This window comes from Pelophylax lessonae (genome assembly GCF_965119305.1).
Source record: "Pelophylax lessonae genome assembly, chromosome: 3".
NCBI lineage: Eukaryota > Metazoa > Chordata > Amphibia > Anura > Ranidae > Pelophylax > Pelophylax lessonae.
Window position 1 is genome coordinate 261,823,904 of NC_138770.1, and position 18,616 is coordinate 261,842,519.

The 18,616-nt window shown below is 43.8% G+C and overlaps 1 protein-coding gene across 4 annotated transcripts in view; it reads right to left on the reverse strand.

Moving 5' to 3' along the window:
* Positions 1-4,660: 4,660 nt before the first annotated feature.
* Positions 4,661-18,616, reverse strand: part of GOLIM4 (golgi integral membrane protein 4) — a 220,662-nt gene continuing 206,706 nt past the window's right edge. For all 4 annotated transcript variants that reach the window (XM_082252565.1, XM_082252563.1, XM_082252564.1 and 1 more), the window contains one exon: positions 4,661-5,948. In XM_082252565.1, the coding sequence (XP_082108691.1) occupies positions 5,808-5,948 (141 nt within the window). In that variant the 3' untranslated portion in view covers positions 4,661-5,807. The remainder of the gene's footprint in view (positions 5,949-18,616) is intronic.

The following is an 18,616-nucleotide window of genomic DNA, read 5'->3' on the forward strand; positions in this document are numbered from 1 at the left end:
GGGAGAGGGAGAATGTCAGGCAGCCTGTGTAAACAAGCTGCCTGTCATTCTCCTTGCTGTTAGGATACTGATCACTCGGATCTAGTATGTAGATCCGTTGATCAGTGTCCATACAGCTCAAGCCCCAGCCAATCACAGTAGAAAGCACGCCCCTAGGGATACACACAGCCCCTCCCTCCCAAATAAAGTTAACCCCTTCACTACCAGTGTATTTTTACAGTAACAGTGCATATATATAGCACTGATTACTGTAGAAATGTCACTGGTAACCCCAAAAGTGTCAAAAATGTCAGTCAAGGGTCCGATCTGTCCGCCCCAATGTCGCAGTACCGCAAAAAAAATCGCAGATCGCCGCCATTACGCGTTAAAAAAAAAACAACAAAAATGACAGAAATCTTTCCCTTTGTTAGTAAACGCGATAACTTTTGCGCAAACCAATCAAAATACGCTTTTTGCGATTTTTTTTACCAAACATAGGTAGCATAAAACAAATTGGCCGAAAAAGTAAAAAAATTTTGATTTTTAAATTTTTTTTTTGGGGAATTTCATATAAAAAAATGTGAAAAATATTGCTATTTTTGCAAAATTGACGCTCTTTTTTTGTTTATAGCGCGTGATCAAAAAATCGCACAGGTGATCAAATACCACCAAAAGAAAGCTCTGTTTGTGGGAAAAAAAGGACGCCAAATTCGTTTAGGTACAGCGTCGCACGACCGCGCAATTGTCTGTTAAAGTCACGCAGTGCCGAATCGCAAAATACCCCCTGGTCGGAATGGGGGTAAAATCTTCCGGGGCTTAAGTGGTTAAGGACTGCCCCATGTACATTTATTGCAGCAGGGCGGCCCTTAAGTGTAAAATCACGTACCTGTACGTTATGCCTGTTGTTGACTCTGGGGCTCGTGCGCACACCACTGCAGCCGCGCTCCCGCTGGGATTGGATACAGCAGGAGGCACTTTCCACACGTGAACAAATGAAATCAAGTGAGGTGACACCAGTCCGAGCTGAAGCCTGATAAGGAGAAATGCGTCGGGGGGAGTAGCCACGCGGTCATGCCACACCACGTGTTCCGCACTGCAGGCGGTCACGTTTGGTACACTTGGAACCATTGTTTATGCCCAGTTCCTTCCATTTGCCATGTAAGTGTGTTTCTTTTTTAATAAAGTTTTTTAAAAGGATAATGCACTATTGGTATTTTATATCTTTTGTTATGGGGGAGCCACATTAGAGTACAGTATCGCCAGCCACATCGGTGAGTTGGATATGGTGGAGTGGAGAAACATTAAGCCCACGCATTGAAGCCGCCATTGGATACCTTCTATCTGGTGCATCCGTATAAACAACAGTGGTTTATGCCTACCCTCTACATACTTCTGGTAAGAAGTTTGCACTACCACAGAGGTGTCACCTCACTTGATTTCATTTGTTCTCGTGTGGAAAGTGCCTATTCACCAATAAGGCTCACTGTTTAGTGTTATCTGGTAAGAAGCCATTTCTTCTATTTCACCCTCACATATCGGTCTAAGATTAGCAAGATTGAAGCTTGATCTTTGGCTATTTGAGATTATCTGGATCAATTGGAGGACTTTATATATATATATATTTTTCACGATTGTTAGAAATTATATGTTTTTGTATAAAGAATTTTCACATATGGTTTTTCACACTGTATGAAGATCACCATAATATTTGGGTCATCCCAGATGTCATATGTTTAATATTTATGATTGTGTTAAGCGCACTATACCTTTTTTCACATTTATTTTCCCCATTTCAGTGTTGCCGCATAATTGTATGGTTAGCGCACCCTATTTTCTTTCACAATCAAAAAGAATGGCTGTCCAGATTTACAAACCCTAAGGTGTGTAAAACAGTAAAGATATTAGCTCTTTGCTTGGAGCTTACATTTCAGCAGTTTTATTTTTAGACTTCACTGAATAAATAGCTGAACTGATTTTTCTAGAAATATAAACAGGCAAAAGTCTAATATTAGAAAAGAAGTATCGGTAGGGCGGATTTACTAAGGCTGGTGCACAAAGAAACTGTTAGTGTTGTGTATAGTAACCAATCAGTTTCCAGGTTTTATGTTCAAAGCTTCATTGAACAAGCTGAAATTAGAAGCTGATTGATTACTATACACAGCTGCACCAGATTCTGTGTGCACCAGTTTTAGTAAATCTTCCCCAGTGTTTACAATATACATTGACCTAAATACTTTTTTGTAAAATACGTTTGCATACTCTGAAGGCAGTTCAGTTCTCTGCTCCAGGCATGATGTAGAAAAGAAACAATGTCGCTTTACTAAAACTGGAGAGTGAAAATTATGCATAAAAAACAGTTTCCTTTTTTTTTTTTTTTGTGAAAGCTTAATTGATCAAGCTGAAGTAAGAAGCTGATTGGCTGCCATGCACAGCTGCACCAGCAGATTGTGCACTCTCCAGATTTAGTGAAACAACCCCACTGCCTAAAGATGGGACTAGAGTCAAAAGCTTTTGAACTGAAATCTATAAAGCTTAGACAATTTAATTTACCTCTACTGTTGTATGTTTACTACCATTATTGAACATGGTACAACAGACATTCTGCCTAGAACATCGGCTTTTCTGTACTTCAGTGAGATTATTCATTGCAAAAATGGTGGTGGTTCTCTGATATTTCTGATATCAAACAAACCTTTGATCATGGCCATGAAATCTCCACTGTAAACATAACAGGCATTAATTAAGAGTCACAGCACCACTGATGTCATGATGAGCCAAACAATATGTTCAGTTTATTACTTATTTTTACTATAACAGCGAGTAATCACTTAAGGCACGGTTTTGGAAATGTGTCATAAGCGATCAGCCATTTGTGCAGAAGGTGCAGGATCTGCATTAATTCCTCACTCTGATTGAAGAGAGAGAGGGAATGTATCACTGATGTCTGCAATGCTTCTATCTCTTTGATTTAATTGCAGTCCAAAAGTTGGACACATCAAAGATGGTGTATGCTCTGTGTATAGGGCCTAGTTTCAAGAAGGATGCAAGAGATACAAATATACAAGATATTGTTAAACATTATTTTCTACCTCAGATAGGTGAAACTGATTTTCTAAAAGCAAAGGGATTACACACAGTCATATTTTGGAGATTGTAACAACATTTAAAGGAGACCTATCTATATTCATGAAATTTACTTTCATTTTAAAACATTATCATTGTAATAGGAATACAAACAGTAGTGATTTTCTGTAACCCTAAATAAGTTTACTCAAAAATACTCCTTTCATTTTGTGAGTGCTGCCTGTCTGCTTGCCATCTTTTTCCACAACTTCCTGTATTCCCTGCATGCTCATATGCTGTTTACTCTCAATTTTAAAGGACTATATTTCCCATGGTACTTTGCTCTCTGTTAACAGTGATTCCTGATTCCTCTTGTAACCTCTGTAATTCAGACGGCAGGGTCAATGAAATGTGTGATACATCAGGACATGTACAGACTTTAAATAAATGGTCCTATTTGACATTTAATAGAGCCGCATGATTATTTAATAAAAAATTGCGATCTCGATTCAACCGCCCACCCCCCCCCCCCCCCCCCGTCCATGATCTTAATCCGGCATTTCCAGAGCAGTTTCATGCTCACAGCTATCAAAGAAAAAAAAAAACAGGCCGACAAAGTGTATCAAAATAATGCTCAGCACTGAGAGATAAAGAGAAACATTGTATCATTTGGTTCTTTTAGATCAAAGGGATGAACTTTGGATGAAATGAGGTCAGTTTAACCACTTAAAGACTAACCCTAGAACCCCCAAATATTATATATATTAAAGACCCTAGAGAATAAAATGGCAGTTGTTGCAATATCTTATGTCACATTGTATTTGTTCAGCAGTCTTTCATACGCAATTTTTTTGGGGAAAAAATACACTTTAAATAATTAAAAAAAACAAAAAACTTAATAAAGTTAGCCCAATTTTTTGTATAATGTGAAAGATGATCTTACGCCGAGAATCGTGATCTTTATTTTAAGGCAAAAAAAATCATGATTCTCATTTTATCCAGAATTGTGCAGCTCCAACATTTAACTAAGAAGACTTGGTCACTTTGCCCATGTAGGGCAAAATCAGTGTGTCTCTGGAAAAGCCCTCTGAAGCCCCTCTCCCTCCTTAATAGTAATTCTGTGATTCCCCTTCCTCCTCCACAGCTTGCATTCGAATAACTGTGTGGGCAGAGCAATTACGGTATGTCACTCCCCTGATTATGTGGCAGTGCTTGGGAGTATTGATTAGGTGCTGGACCAGCGCACTGTAACAGGGAAGGAAATCACATGCTACCCCTCACCCTGAAGTGACATATTTTGTCAGTATTGGGAAGGCTACAGAGTAGAAAGGACCATTACTTGCTGCATGCTACTCCTCGACTTTAAACCTAAAATACCAACTCCCCAGCTGCCTTTCTTCCAGTAATAATGAGCAGAGACAGGCTGCTAATAACGCAGACTGCTAATGTCAAGTCTTGCCATAAGTGTTTTGCTCAGACAGTGAAAAAAACTGCAGTCACAGCCCACTATGCCTATCCTACCTATATACCTAAAAGTGGGGGGTAGCATGAAAGTGAGGCTCTGAGCACCTCGGGAATCTCACTTCTATGCTTTATTGTTTCCATAAACTTAGATGAGGAGGGAGAGACATGAGGCAGAAAGACTCCCTGTGCACCTCGAAAAAGCTGCCTTTTGTGGTTCAGTCAACACACATACATAGAAGATGAGCAGACATGAGGCAGCAAATTGTGTCCGTGACTCTCTGTTCACCTCAAAACTCTGCCTTCTGTGGCTCGTTCTTCCCATATACTTTAGAAAGAAAAAAGCATGAAGCAGCAAGAAGTACCAGTGACTCTCTGAGCACCTCAAAGGGCTGCCCTCTGTGGCTCATCAACATGTCTAAAAGAAGGAACATTGACAAAAATATCTAAAAATTGTGAAATACCAAATGTTAAAGGGTATAAAAACAACATAAGAGACCTGAAGGCAAAAAAAAAAACTGATGCAAAAGAAAGAAACCCTCATAAAATGGTCATGCATAGTGAGGGTTTCCAGAGAAAGTAAAGTAATATAAGGTATATATTTTACCTTGAGAAGAGGAGAAAGTATAGTTAGAATACAATAACATTGTATGAACCTTGCAGAGAGTGATCTGCTTTTCAGCATAAAATGGTATTTGCACTGGAGAAATAGCACTTACAAGGGCCCCAAGGATATGCAATGACACATTACATTACTATTCTGCATTAGGTTTACATAATATTTAACAAGGTTATTCCTGCTGATGACCTTCACACCCCTTAAGGATTATTTCATATTATCATTGCATAATGCAAGAAACAAGGAAATTATTCCAAAATGACCTTGAATGCTGGATATATTACAAACAATAAATATACAAGGTGAATGCCTGAACTTCCTCTTATAACAAGAGACGTAAGGCACAATAATTGAAACTACTGCCCTAATAAAGGGTTCTTGTAACTATCAAAATGATGGCAATACTTGGTACTACCACACACTGCATTGTAACTTGTAGGAGACCTTAATCCCCTACAGATTTTCACTTTTTAATTATAAAAGAAACGTTTACTAATGACTGGCTTTGGCAGCCTCATCATTCAGAAATATTAGATAAAGCCTAATATTAATAGAAAGCATTACGTAATAAAATACAGTTTTTATAAAAGTGTCCCATTTGCACAAAAGTACAAAAGGAACATAATAGAAAAAGGCCAGCTTGGAATTTGTTAAGGGACATATATGGGAGTGGGAATAAACAACATCACATTTCTGCTCGCTGTTTTTTTGCCCCAGCGCCTCCATCTTCCTCCTCCTCTTCTTCATAGTTGTCTTCATGATTTTCTTTTGGCTCTTCTTGCATAGCTTCATGCTGCCTTTCTGCTCCAATCCGCTTACCCATAACCTACCAAAAGAAAAAAAAAAAAAAATACATTTGGTTATCACAAATGTATATTCTTTTAATTCTTTTAGATTAAAATGTACAACCCCAATTCCAAAGAAGCTGGCAAAGTAAATGATACTAACAAGGAATTGCAGGAAGAACATTTTTCAACTAATTAGGTTAAATGACAACAGGTCAGTAACATGATCTTAGAAAGTCAGTGTCTCAGATGTAAAGATAGGCAGAGGTTCACCAATCTGTGAAAAGCTGCATCTAAAAATAGTTGAAAATGAGTAATGTTCCTCAACATAAAACTGCAAAGACTTTAAATATATTATAATCTAGAGTACATAATACATAATACATGTGTCATCAAACGATTCAGAGAATCTGGAGAAATCTCTGTGCGCAAGGGACAAGGCTAGGACTCAAAACTCGATGCCCGTGATCTTTAGGTCCTCAGATGGCAGTGCAATAAAAACAGGCATGATTGTATGGTGGACATCACTGCATGGGCCCAGGAATAAATCCAAAAAATCATTGTCTGTGAACACAGTTCACCATGCCATCCACAAATGCAAGTTACAACTCATCATGCAAAGAAGAAGCCATATCTAAGCATGATCCAGAAATGAACCATCTTCTCTATGCTAAAGCTCATTTAAAATGTGGCTTTTGCTCCTTGTTCAGAGTGACTAATCTTGTATCCACACCCCTTCTGCAGTTTTCTGCAGGCAACCTATGAGGGTGGACCTTCTGTGTCCCTCCTACAGCTCTGCAGAGGCTATTTGCAGCACAGTGATGATGTCACTACCACCTTACTACCTTTACAAGGTAATCTTGGGGTTGGCAAAGGCATTTTGTTCACACAAACTAGTTTTCTCACTCCAGGGTCTGTTTCTCCCATATGCCATTAATACCATTGAGCAAAGTCCTGGAAATGCACACCACTTCCAAAACATTTGTGTTTGTGCATGTGCTGAACAACATTAATTTTGCTCTATGGTAGTTGTGTGCAGGTCCAGGACTTTGCTAAATGATGTAAATGTTTTTTTTTTTTGCTCTACTCGCAACAGAAAAACAAGCAAAAAATACAATAAAGAGACACCAACTGGCAGACACACCTGATGGAGGTTATAGCCACTGAAAGGACCACCTTACTGGTGAGATTCCTCCATTGTGATATCCATAGTCGGTTCAAAGGTAGGTCTTTGAAATACCAAAAAGTAACAGTTTCAGATCCCTGGGAGACACCAGAAGTCAAAGTGGGGGATTGACATGAGCAACTCCCTGTCAAAGGTCTTGACAACAGAGTTCAAAGTCAAAGGTTTCTGAAATAGAATGAATATAGCAGAAACCTGTCCCTTAAGAGTACAAAGAATCAGATGCTGGTCCAGGCAGACTGAAGAAAAGCTAGGACAAGAGGAGTAAAATATACCTGAGGTTGAGATGCCTGATTTCAAACCAGCTAAAGTATGCCTTCCAGGTGGGATATTAGAACCTACAAGAGGCAATTATTCCTCACCTTGAGAAAAGGTGGAAATGTCCTTATATTTTAGGACCTTGGTTTTGACAGTCATTACATTAGACCAAGCAACTGATAAACAGGGTGAAACTGAGGGCCTTTTGACAGGCGATCTGGTCTGTTTGGAAGAGGCCAAGGCTGTTCACTAGAAGTCTGTGTATATCTGTGTGCTATGTTTTTTTTTGTTAAATATAGAGGTCAAGATGTCCACACCTGCTGATCGGGTGACAGGGGGTCAGGAAAATTTCTGGGTGGTGGGACCACTCAAAAGTCAAGTCATTGGCGTTTTAGTAAGTCCACTTGCCAGTCATCCGCTTCTGGTATATACAGTATCTCACAAAAGTGAGCACACCTCTCACATTCTTGTAAATATTTTATTATATCTTTTCATGTGACAACACTGAAGAAATGACAGTTTGCTACAGTGTAAAGTAGTGAGTGTACAGCTTGCATAACAGTGTAAATTTGCTGTCCCCTCAAAATAACTCAACACACAGCCATTAATGTCTAAAGCGCTGGCAACAAAAGTGAGTATACCCCTAAGTGGAAATGTCCAAATTGGGCCAAATTAGCCATTTTCCTTCCCCGGTGTCATGTGACTCGTTAGTGTTACAAGGTGTGAATGGGGAGCTGGTGTATTCAATTTGGTGTTATTGCTCTCACTCTCTCATACTGGTCACTGGAAATTCAACATGGCACCTCATGGCAAAGAACTCTCTGAGGATCTGAAATAAAAATGGATTTTTGTAAAATCTTACCGTAAAATCCTTTTCTCTTAAGCTCATTGACAGACGTAGTCCTCGTTGATTAATAACAACTCGGGTTATACTGCCCTCTACAGGAGTAGGACTAGACAGGAAAGAAAACGTTCTGGCCACACCCTAGGGGCAGTCCCAGAGGGTATATCCTCTCACTTCCTGCTACAGCAAATCAGTTATGTCACAAAGCAGTGTTTAGAGAATTTAACCCAACCCAACTAAAAAACAGAGGGGCGGGTACTACGTCTGTCAATGAGCTTAAGAGAAAAGGATTTTACGGTAAGATTTTACAAAAATTCATTTTTCTCTGTCGCTCATTGACAGACGTAGTCCTCGTTGATTAATAACAACTCGGGACGTCCCAAAGCAGTACCACAAATGAGGGGTGGGATAACAGAAATCAAAATCCAGAAGGCCCAACCGGAGCCAACCAGAAGCATTAAGGACTCATCGAGCAAAAAGATGAGACCTAAGTGAAAAACCCAACAAACCCTTGAGGTAGACCAACAGTCTCCTCAGATTGCGGCCTGCAGAACCTTGCAGCCAAAAGAGGCATCTGACGATGCCATCACATCAACTTTATAAAATGATGTAAAGGTATGAACCGACGATCAAGTCATCGCCTTGAAAACCTGGATCGCTGACGCCTGATGGCGGAAGACCCAGGAAACACTAGGCGCCCGAGTAGAGCGCGCCTTAACAGGGAACGGAGGATTCCGACCCTTAATAGAATAAGCCTGTACCACCGTCTGACTGGTCCATCTAGATATGGTCGCGGCAGACACAGGCAACCCCCTTCTAGGGCTATCCGTGATCACAAAAAGTGAGTCCGTCTTACGAAACAAGTTCGTAGTAGTCAAGTGTACCCTGATTGTCTGAACCCCATCCAAGGAGTGTAATGCAAACTCCCAAGGATGGCTAGTCTTAGGACACGGGGAAGGTAACACAATATTTTTATTCAGATGAAAACTCCGAAAACCACCTTAGGAAGGAAGGATGGATTCGGAAGAAGAACCACCTTATCCCTATGAACCACCAGATATGGGGAACGACAAGATAATGCGGCCAGTTCTGACACCCTGCGTGCAGAAGTAATGGCCACCAAGAAGGCCACCTTCTGGGATAATGTAAGCAAGGGAATCTCCCTAATATCTTCAAAGAGAAGTTTCTGAAGAACCGACCACACTAAATTAAGATCCCAGGCGGTAAGGGTGCACGCACTGGCGGATCCAGATGTCGCACCCCCTGGATGAAATTCCGCACCAAGGAATGATTAGCCAAAGGTTTCTGAAAGAAGATTGCTAACGCTGAAACCTGACCCTTGATCGTGCTCAAGGACAGTTTCTGCTCAACCCCTTGTTGCAGACAGACCAAGATTCGGGTCACCGAATAGGTATGTGGGGGAAATCCAAGAGATTCACACCACGCAATATAAGACTTCCATGTGCTAGAAGTCGCTTTCCTTGCTTTAACTAGAGGTAGGAATAACTGAAGCTGACACTCCCTTGCCCTTCAGTACCTGGGTCTCAATGGCCAGGCCATTAAGCCAGCGATTGTAAAGCAAGATGGAAGATCGGTCCCTGAGACCGCAAATCCTTCCTGAGAGGATGTCTCCAAGGAGCGTCCGCGACTAGCCTCACCAAGTCGGCGTACCAGGCTCGACGAGGTCAGTCCGGAATTTCCAGAATAACTGGAATTCCCTCCACCTCTATCCTGAGAAGAAGTTCCCGCAGTAACTTGAGAGGATGGAAGGCATGCCGTAGCTGATACTGCCCCCACGGGGCGATCAGCGTTTCTGCTGCATCCGCTAGAGGATCGCGGGTGCGAGCTACAAACCTCCGCACCTTCCTGTTGAGCCAAGGTGCCAACAGATCCACATCCGGGGTGCCCCAATGAAGGGACAGTTAGTGAAAAACCTCTGGATAAAGAGGCCATACCCCTTGATCCAGAATCTGATGGCTGAAATAATCTGCCTGCCGATTTCCCACCCCCGGAGTGAACACTGCGGGGAGATCTGGAACAAACCGTTCCGTCCAACGAAAGATGCTAGTCGTTTCGATGGCCACCAGGACACTCTAAGTGCCCTTTTCTTGACATAAGTCACGACCGTGGCATTGTGCGATTGGATCCGAATGGGGCTGCTCTAGAGCTGCTCGGTCCAGTAAATCAGACAAAATCTGATCGCTCTCAGTTCCGATACCCTTATTGGTAACCTAGATACTATCGGAAGGAATGACTTCCCCTGGTTGAGCATCAGAGACTCCCTGGTCCGCTCGCTCAACCGGATCCGATTGTCCAGGGAATCGGAATTCTGATTCCATTAGAAAAGAATCTCCTTCAGGAGAATTCGGGTATGAGACTGGGTATACGGTACTGCCTCTAAGAAGGCCACCATCAGTCCCAGCCAATTGACGGACAGCAACATCCGAATCGTTGACTGAACCTTCTGGAGTTTCTCCGCAAGGAGAAACTCTCTTGCCCAGGATGTATCCAACATTAGGCCCAGATAGTTCAGTCTCCTGGTGGAAACCAGGGATGATCTTTGGGAAAGCGAAGAAAACGCTGATGTCCTGCGATGATGGGGATCTAAAGATAGGCCTAAATGTCTATGGACGCCAGGAAATCCCCCTGATGCAGGGAGGCCACCACTGTTTGGATGGACTCCATTTTTCCCCAAGTCCAGAAATTGGACGCACCTTGCCCTCTTTCTTGGGCATTGTGAACAGGTTCGAATAGAACCCCTGAAACCGTTCAATGTTAGAAGGGAAGAATCGCACCGGTGGAAGTGATCGAAACTCGATCCTGTATCCTGACCGTATGACCTTGCGAACCCCTTAGTCCGGGGTTCTGGCAAGCCATGGATCCGGAAACCGGTGAAGACATCCCCCCACCCCAGAGATGGGTAGGGGCGCATCAGGCTGTATTCTTCAGGCTTGGCTGAGCCGGACTTTTTGTTTAGCCGACCAGCGCCCTTTGAAAACGCTCTGAAGGGGCTTTGGAGGGTTTCGCCTTATCGCCCGCCCTCGCGGAACAAACAAACTCTTTATGAGCAGAAAAGGAAGGTCCTCGTTAGTTACGAGGTCCTCTTATCCTAACAGTCTGTGGCAAGACAGTGCTCTTGCCCCCAGTGAGATCCTTTATAATCTCAGGGCTAAGTTGCGCTAATGGGTACTACATCCACAGATAAATGTAAGATGAAGCACACTAATGATAGTCCAACATTGGTGACAAGTCCGTATCCAAATGAAAGGCACAGTCCAAAACAAACGATTCCAGTGGCAGATGATTAAACCAACATTCAATTCTCCTTACCAGAATGCAGAATAGAGTTCGCCCAATACTCAAGTCAGATCAGTTGGTGCTGTGGGCCAGGTATATAGATGATATCCTCCTCCTGGATACCCTGCAAATAACACACTTGATGTCGTAGGGCAGTGGTCCTCAACTCCGGTCCTCGTAAGGAGAATTGAATGTTGGTTTAATCATCTGCCACTGGAATCGTTTGTTTTGGACTGTGCCTTTCATTTGGATACGGACTTGTCACCAATGTTGGACTATCATTAGTGTGCTTCATCTTACATTTATCTGTGGATGTAGTACCCATTAGCGCAACTTAGCCCTTACATATACCCATTTTTGCTTGTCACAATTTAAGTTGCTGCTGTGTTATTTAGTATTTAGCGCAGTTATATCTTTCTTTTATCCTTTATAATCTCAACCAAACTAAATGGCAACCACTGACCTAAGGGTTGACCCTATCAGGGAAAAAATGACGCAGGATTCCGCTCCACTTTTTCGATCCACCGGATCCCTAAAGGACGCAGCGTCCTCCAACGGGATAACGGTGGCTTTATTTGGAAATTGGTGAGTCCACTACAGGTGGTACAGTCTATCCTTTAAAGAGGGATTCCTCAAACGGATAGCGCCTAGCCATGCGTTTGGAAATAGCAGGGGTTCGTTTCAAAACGACCCCATTTGGGTAAAGGAAAATCCTTCTCCCTTTTGGTAGGCTAACAAGTACCAAAAAGGAATCTCAGTCTCAGCTACCTCTGCCGGTGTAACCTCAAGACTAAAGGTTTCCCAGACGGACACAACTAGTGCATCCACCACTCTTGTGCTATGGCGGAGGCAGAAACGTTCTCCTCACTGCTGAGGAGACATTACCTGAGACAACAGCCCCATAAGAGGGACCTGCAGCTGCATTGACCAGCTCCCAATCCGTATCTGAAGTATCCGATAAAAAATAGGGGTAGGCGGGGGTCGCTTCTTGACCCCCGTCCCTGACAGGCCACCTCCACCCGGGATACCAAAGACTCCAAAACTGCCGATAATGCATTAAAAACAAGTGGGGTACTGGAGGGTCCTGTGGCCACCTCGAGGGGATCAGGTGGGAATACATATGCGGCAGGGTCAATGATTATATAAGACATTTGCCAGCGACAAAAAAAAAAAAATGACAAAGTAAAAAACTTTTTTTTGTAATCCCCCAGCGCAACAGTGCCCCTCAGTGTTACCTGCCTTTTTGGACCCCACAGAGAGAGAGAGACCCCAAGGCTCATCCCTGATGCACAGAAGTTTTCTATCAGCTTGCTCAGTGCTGTCCTGTTACAGACAGGAAGTCTTTGGCCCTTTTTCCTGGGTAAAGGAGGCGGCTCCGCCCCTTAACACGCCTTCCGGCGCCTCCCCCTGGCTCCACGAGGTGTTTGGTCACCTCAAACATGGCCGCCCCCATGCTGGAGACACGAGGCTACGCCAATATGGCGGCCTCGTGTGATCTGCAAGACAATGGCGGCGGCCTGTTAGGATAGCGGCGGCTAGCAGCGGCCTGCGGGATGCTGTATTCGGCCTAGCGGCCTGCGGGAGTCCATCGGCCCCACAAACTTCACCCTGGATGTTGATAAGCCTGGCCTGCGGTACAGGACCCTGGTGGGCCGCATGCGGTCCATGCCACAAAACAGTGCTGTACAGCCCGTGGAAGCTGGAGGAATGGCGATCTGGACTGCAGTACTCAGGCATAGGCATCAGCCTGTGTGCCTCTGACAGGTAGGATACCTTATACTTCAATAGTAAAGCCCTTTTAGTGCTGCCACTGACTTCAGTCATCCTTACAGTCTTATAATGACTTTAGATCGTCAGCTCCCAAACCAAGCCTCCTGGTTATTTTACACAAAAATCACACTCAAATTGGGGGATCTGTAACTTATTATAGGATAGAGGGGAGATCCATCCTACCATCCCAGAGAGGGGCCCGCGTCCACCACAAACCCGACAAGGGGAGAGGGGGAACATACTACTCACCATACCGGAACCAGGCGGGCGCCAACTCCTGACAGAACCTCTCTCCACCGGGGTGGGGGGGCTGTCGACCAATATGGATGCCGTGACTCTGTTGGTCATTGGCATCCAGGCGAGACGTTTAACTCGCAGGGTCAGTCCCTGTCCAGTGGGACTATGTCGCGGCTGACCCAGCGCGGAGCTATGGCCTGCACGCGCTCGTAGGCTGAACTGGGGTGACCACTGGATCTCAACATCCAGCCCGTTGCCCAGTTCCAGCTTACTTGCTTGAAGATCTCACAGGAAACTGGAGAAAAAAGCTGTCTAAAAAATCTTTCTAAGAAAAAAATCCTGCCAGGACCGAAGATCCTAGCAAGGCATCTAGGTCCTTACTCCTAACTAGACAGAAAAAAACTGATTTGCTGTAGCAGGAAGTGAGAGGATATACCCTCTGGGACTGCCCCTAGGGTGTGGCCAGAACGTTTTCTTTCCTGTCTAGTCCTACTCCTGTAGAGGGCAGTATAACCCGAGTTGTTATTAATCAACGAGGACTACGTCTGTCAATGAGCGACAGAGAAAATATTGTTGCTCTAAAAAAAGATGGCCTAGGCTATAAGAAGATTGCCAAGACCCTGAAACAGAGCTGCAGCATGGTGACCAAGACCATACAGTGGTTAACAGGACAGGTTCCACTCAGAACAGGCCTCGCCATGGTCGACCAAAGAAGTTGAGTGCATGTGCTCAGCGTCATATCCAGAGGTTGTCTTTGGGAAATAGGCGTATGAGTGCTGCCAGCATTGCTGCTGAGGTTGAAGGGGTGGTGGGTCAGCCTGACAGTGCTCAGACCATACGCCTCACACTGCATCAAATTGGTCTGCATGGCTATCATCCCAGAAGGAAGCCTCTTCTAAAGATGATACACAAGAAAGCCCGCAAACAGTTTGCTGAAGACAAGCAGACTAAGAACATGGATTACTGAAACCATGTCCTGTAGTCTGATGAGACCAAGATAAACTTATTTGGTTCAGATGTGTCAAGCGTGTGTGGCAGCAACCAGGTGAGAAGTACATAGGCAAGTGTCTTGTCTTGCCTACAGTCAAGCATGGTGGTGGAAGTGTCCTTGTCTGGGGCTGCATGAGTGCTGCTGACACTGGCAAGCTACAGTTCATTGAGGCAACAATGAATGCCAACATGTACTGTGACAAATTGAAGCAGAGCATGATCCTTTGCCTTTGGGGACTGGGCTGCAGGGCAGTGTTCCTACATGATAACGACCCCAAACACACCTCTAAGACGACCACTGTCTTGCTAAAGAAGCTGAGGGTAAAGGTGATGGACTGCCCAAGCATCTGTGGGGCATCCTCAAATGGAAGGTGGAGGAGCGCAAGGTTTCTAACATCCACCAGCTCATCATGGAGGCGTGGAAGAGGACTCCAGTGACAACCTGTGAAGCTCTGGTGAACTCCATGCCCAAGAGGGTAAGGCAGTGCTGGAAAATAATGGTGGCCACATAAAATATTGATATTTTGGGCCCAGTTTGGACATTTTGGCTTAGGGGTGTACTCACTTTTGTTTCCAGCGGTTTAGACATTAATGTCTGTGTGTTGGGTTATTTTGAGGGGACAGAAAATGTACACGGTTATACAAGCTGTGCACTCACTACTTTACATTGTAGCAAAGTGTAATTTCTTCAGTGTTGACACATGAAAAGATATACTGTATATACTCGAGTATAAGCCGAGTTTTTCAGCACATTTTTTTGTGCTGAAAACGTCCCCCTCGGCTTATACTTGAGTCAAGAAAAAAAAAAAAAAGTCCCTGGCCGCTCCGACGGGCTTAAGCTTTAAAAATGGCGCCGCCCGTTGCATACATGTCACCGCGCACGCGCCGCCGCCGCTCGGGAGAGGCCGGGAATAGCCGAAAGTATACGAGCGGTGGCGGCGCGTGCGCAATGACGTGTCGGCGCCGGGCTGCGCCATTTTTAAAATGAATGCGCCTCTGGAACAGGTAAGTGAAACAGCTTCACTACCTGCCATTATGCAGGGCTACGGGCATACTACAAGGGATGCAGTGCTGCGGGCATGGTCCACCTGTACCATGCCCACAGCACTGCATCTCCTGTAGTATGCCCACAACCCCGGATCCTCTTGTACCATGCCAGTACCCTGCATTCTCCTGCACCATGCCAGTACCCTGCATTCTCCTGCACCATGCCAGTCACCCTGCATTCTCCTGCACCATGCCAGTTACCCTGCATTCTCCTGCACCATGCCAGTCACCCTGCATTCTCCTGCACTATGCCCGCCGCCCTGCATTCTCACTCTAGGCTTATACTCGAGTCAATGATTTTTCCCATCTTTTTGTGGTAAAAGTAGGGGCCTCGGCTTATACTCGAGTATATACGGTAAAAAAAAATTCACAAAACTGTGAGGGGTGTACTCTTTTGCGAGACACTGTATATACAGTGCCTTGCAAAAGTATTCACCCCCTTGAACTTTGCGACCTTTTGCCACATTTCAGGCTTCAAACAAAGATATAAAACTGTAATTTTTGGTACGAAATGTATTGGATATTTCAAACTTTGTTAACAAATAAAAAACTGAAAAATTGGGCGTGCAAAATTATTCAGCCCCTTTACTTTCAGTGCAGCAAACTCTCTCCAGAAGTTCAGTGAGGATCTCTGAATGATCCAATGTTGACCTAAATGACTAAATGATGATAAATAGAATCCACCTGTGTGTAATCAAGTCTCCGTATAAATGCACCTGCACTGTGATAGTCTCAGAGGTCAGTTTAAAGCGCAGAGAGCATCATGAAGAACAAGGAACACACCAGGCAGGTCCGAAATACTGTTGTGGAGAAGTTTAAAGCCGGATTTGGATACAAAAAGATTTCCCAAGCTTTAAACATCCCAATGAGCACTGTGCAAGCGATAATATTGAAATGGAAGGAGTATCAGACCACTGCAAATCTACAAACACCTGGCCGTCCCTCTAAACTTTCAGCTCATTCAAGGAGAAGACTGATCAGAGATGCAGCCAAGAGACCCATGATCACTCTGGATGAACTGCAGAGATCTACAGCTGAGGTGGGAGACTCTGTCCATAGGACAACAATCAGTCGTATACTGCATAAATCTGGCCTTTATGGAAGAGTGCCAAGAATAAAGCCATTTCCTAAAGATATCCATAAAAAGTGTAGTTTAAAGTTTGCCACAAGAAACCTGGGAGACACACCAAACATGTGGAAGAAGGTGCTCTGCTCAGATGAAACCAAAATCAAACTTTTTGGCAACAATGCAAAACGTTATGTTTGGCGTAAAAGCAACACAGCTCATCACCCTGAACACACCATCCCCACTGTCAAACATAGTGGTGGCAGCATCATGGTTTGGGCCTGCTTTTCTTCAGCAGGTACAGGTGGTTAAAAATTGATGGGAAGATGGATGGAGCCAAATACAGGACCATTCTGGAAGAAAACCTGATGGGGTCTGCAAAAGACCAGAGACTGGGACGGAGATTTGTCTTCCAATAAGACAATGATCCAAAACATAAAGCAAAATCTACAATGGAATGGTTCACAAATAAACATATCCAGTTGTTAGAATGGCCAAGTCAAAGTCCAGACCTGAATCCAATCAAGAATCTGGGGAAAGAAATGAAAACTGCTTTTCACAAACCATCTCTATCCAACCTCACTGAGCTTGAGCTGTTTTGGAAGGAGGAATGGGCAAAAATTTCAGTCTCTCGATGTGCAAAACTGATAGAGACATACCCCAAGCGACTTACAGCTGTAATCACAGAAAAAGGTGGCGCTACAAAGTATTAACTTAAGGGGGCTGAATAATTTTGCACGCCCAATTTTTCAGTTTTTTTATTTGTTAACAAAATTTTAAATATCCAATAAATTTCGTTCCACTTCATGATTGTGTCCCACTTGTTGTTGATTCTTCACAAAAAATTACAGTTTTATATCTTTATGTTTGAAGCCTGAAATGTGGTAAAAGGACGCAAAGTTCAAGGGGGCCGAATACTTTCGCAAGGCACTGTAGCTGAGTGAGTTGAAATGTGGCTTTCCAACTAGGAGAGAATCAGGCTTGCTTACTTAAGAGCTACTTGACTTCTGGCACTCCTTTGGTGGTTTATTAAGGCTACAGCCATGGCATTTTCTGAGTATACCCTGACTGGGTGACTGTGAAAATGGATAAAGCGTAGCAGTGTCAACCTTCTTACTCTCAGTTCCAAAATGTTGATGAGGAGTATCAACTCCTTTGGGGGACCAGGTTTAACCAGGACCATCAGGAATTGTAGACTGCAATAGCCCGTCAGGCTTGTGTTCATGGTAACCACCTTCCAGGGAGAGGGCAGGAACTTTTTCCCGGATTCTAGGGCTGAGTAGGAAAGCCATCATGCCAGGGGGATTTTTGCCTAGCTGAACAGTAGTAGTGGGCAATCTAGATGGACCCTAGGCCCTAGACCTATATAGCACACTGTGGCTAACTAAACTTGTTGTACAATTTGCCAAGGTGAGTGCCGAGCCTAGAATCCAGTGAAGTAAACATTATAGACTTCTGCAGGGCCTGGGTACAATTCCCAAGATCTACATCAAGGGTAACCAATTTAAAAACATTTCTACTGAGCCCTAAAGCAATAGGCAGCTGGATCTTGATCAAAGTAGTGAAGAAAAAAATGTTAAAAAGTTTAGAAAACTTCTCCACAGGAGAGGATATCCATCACCTTAGGACACAAGCAAAAACTGGAGTCCCACAGAGTGCATAGGGGTTGCACTTTGGTACATAACTCATGGTCTACAAACAGCAGTCATGTGTCCTGTACTGAACGATTAAGTTATGTTCATAGATCTATTATAAACACTTCCACATTTTACAATTGTCAAGGTGTTCTTAAGTTACCCTATGGGCTGGACACTGCACCTGTTCCTCCCAGGTGCCTGATGACACTAGGATTTGATATACACAGGCTAATGTGCATGTATCCTCAATGTGGTGGTTGCATTCATTATTTTGTTTTTAGGCTTTTTCCCTTTATTTTCACCTGGTGATCTGGACAATAAAAACTTCCTGTCCAATGATGTCCCCACCTTGGATGGAGGAGCACCGGAGACACCTTGGA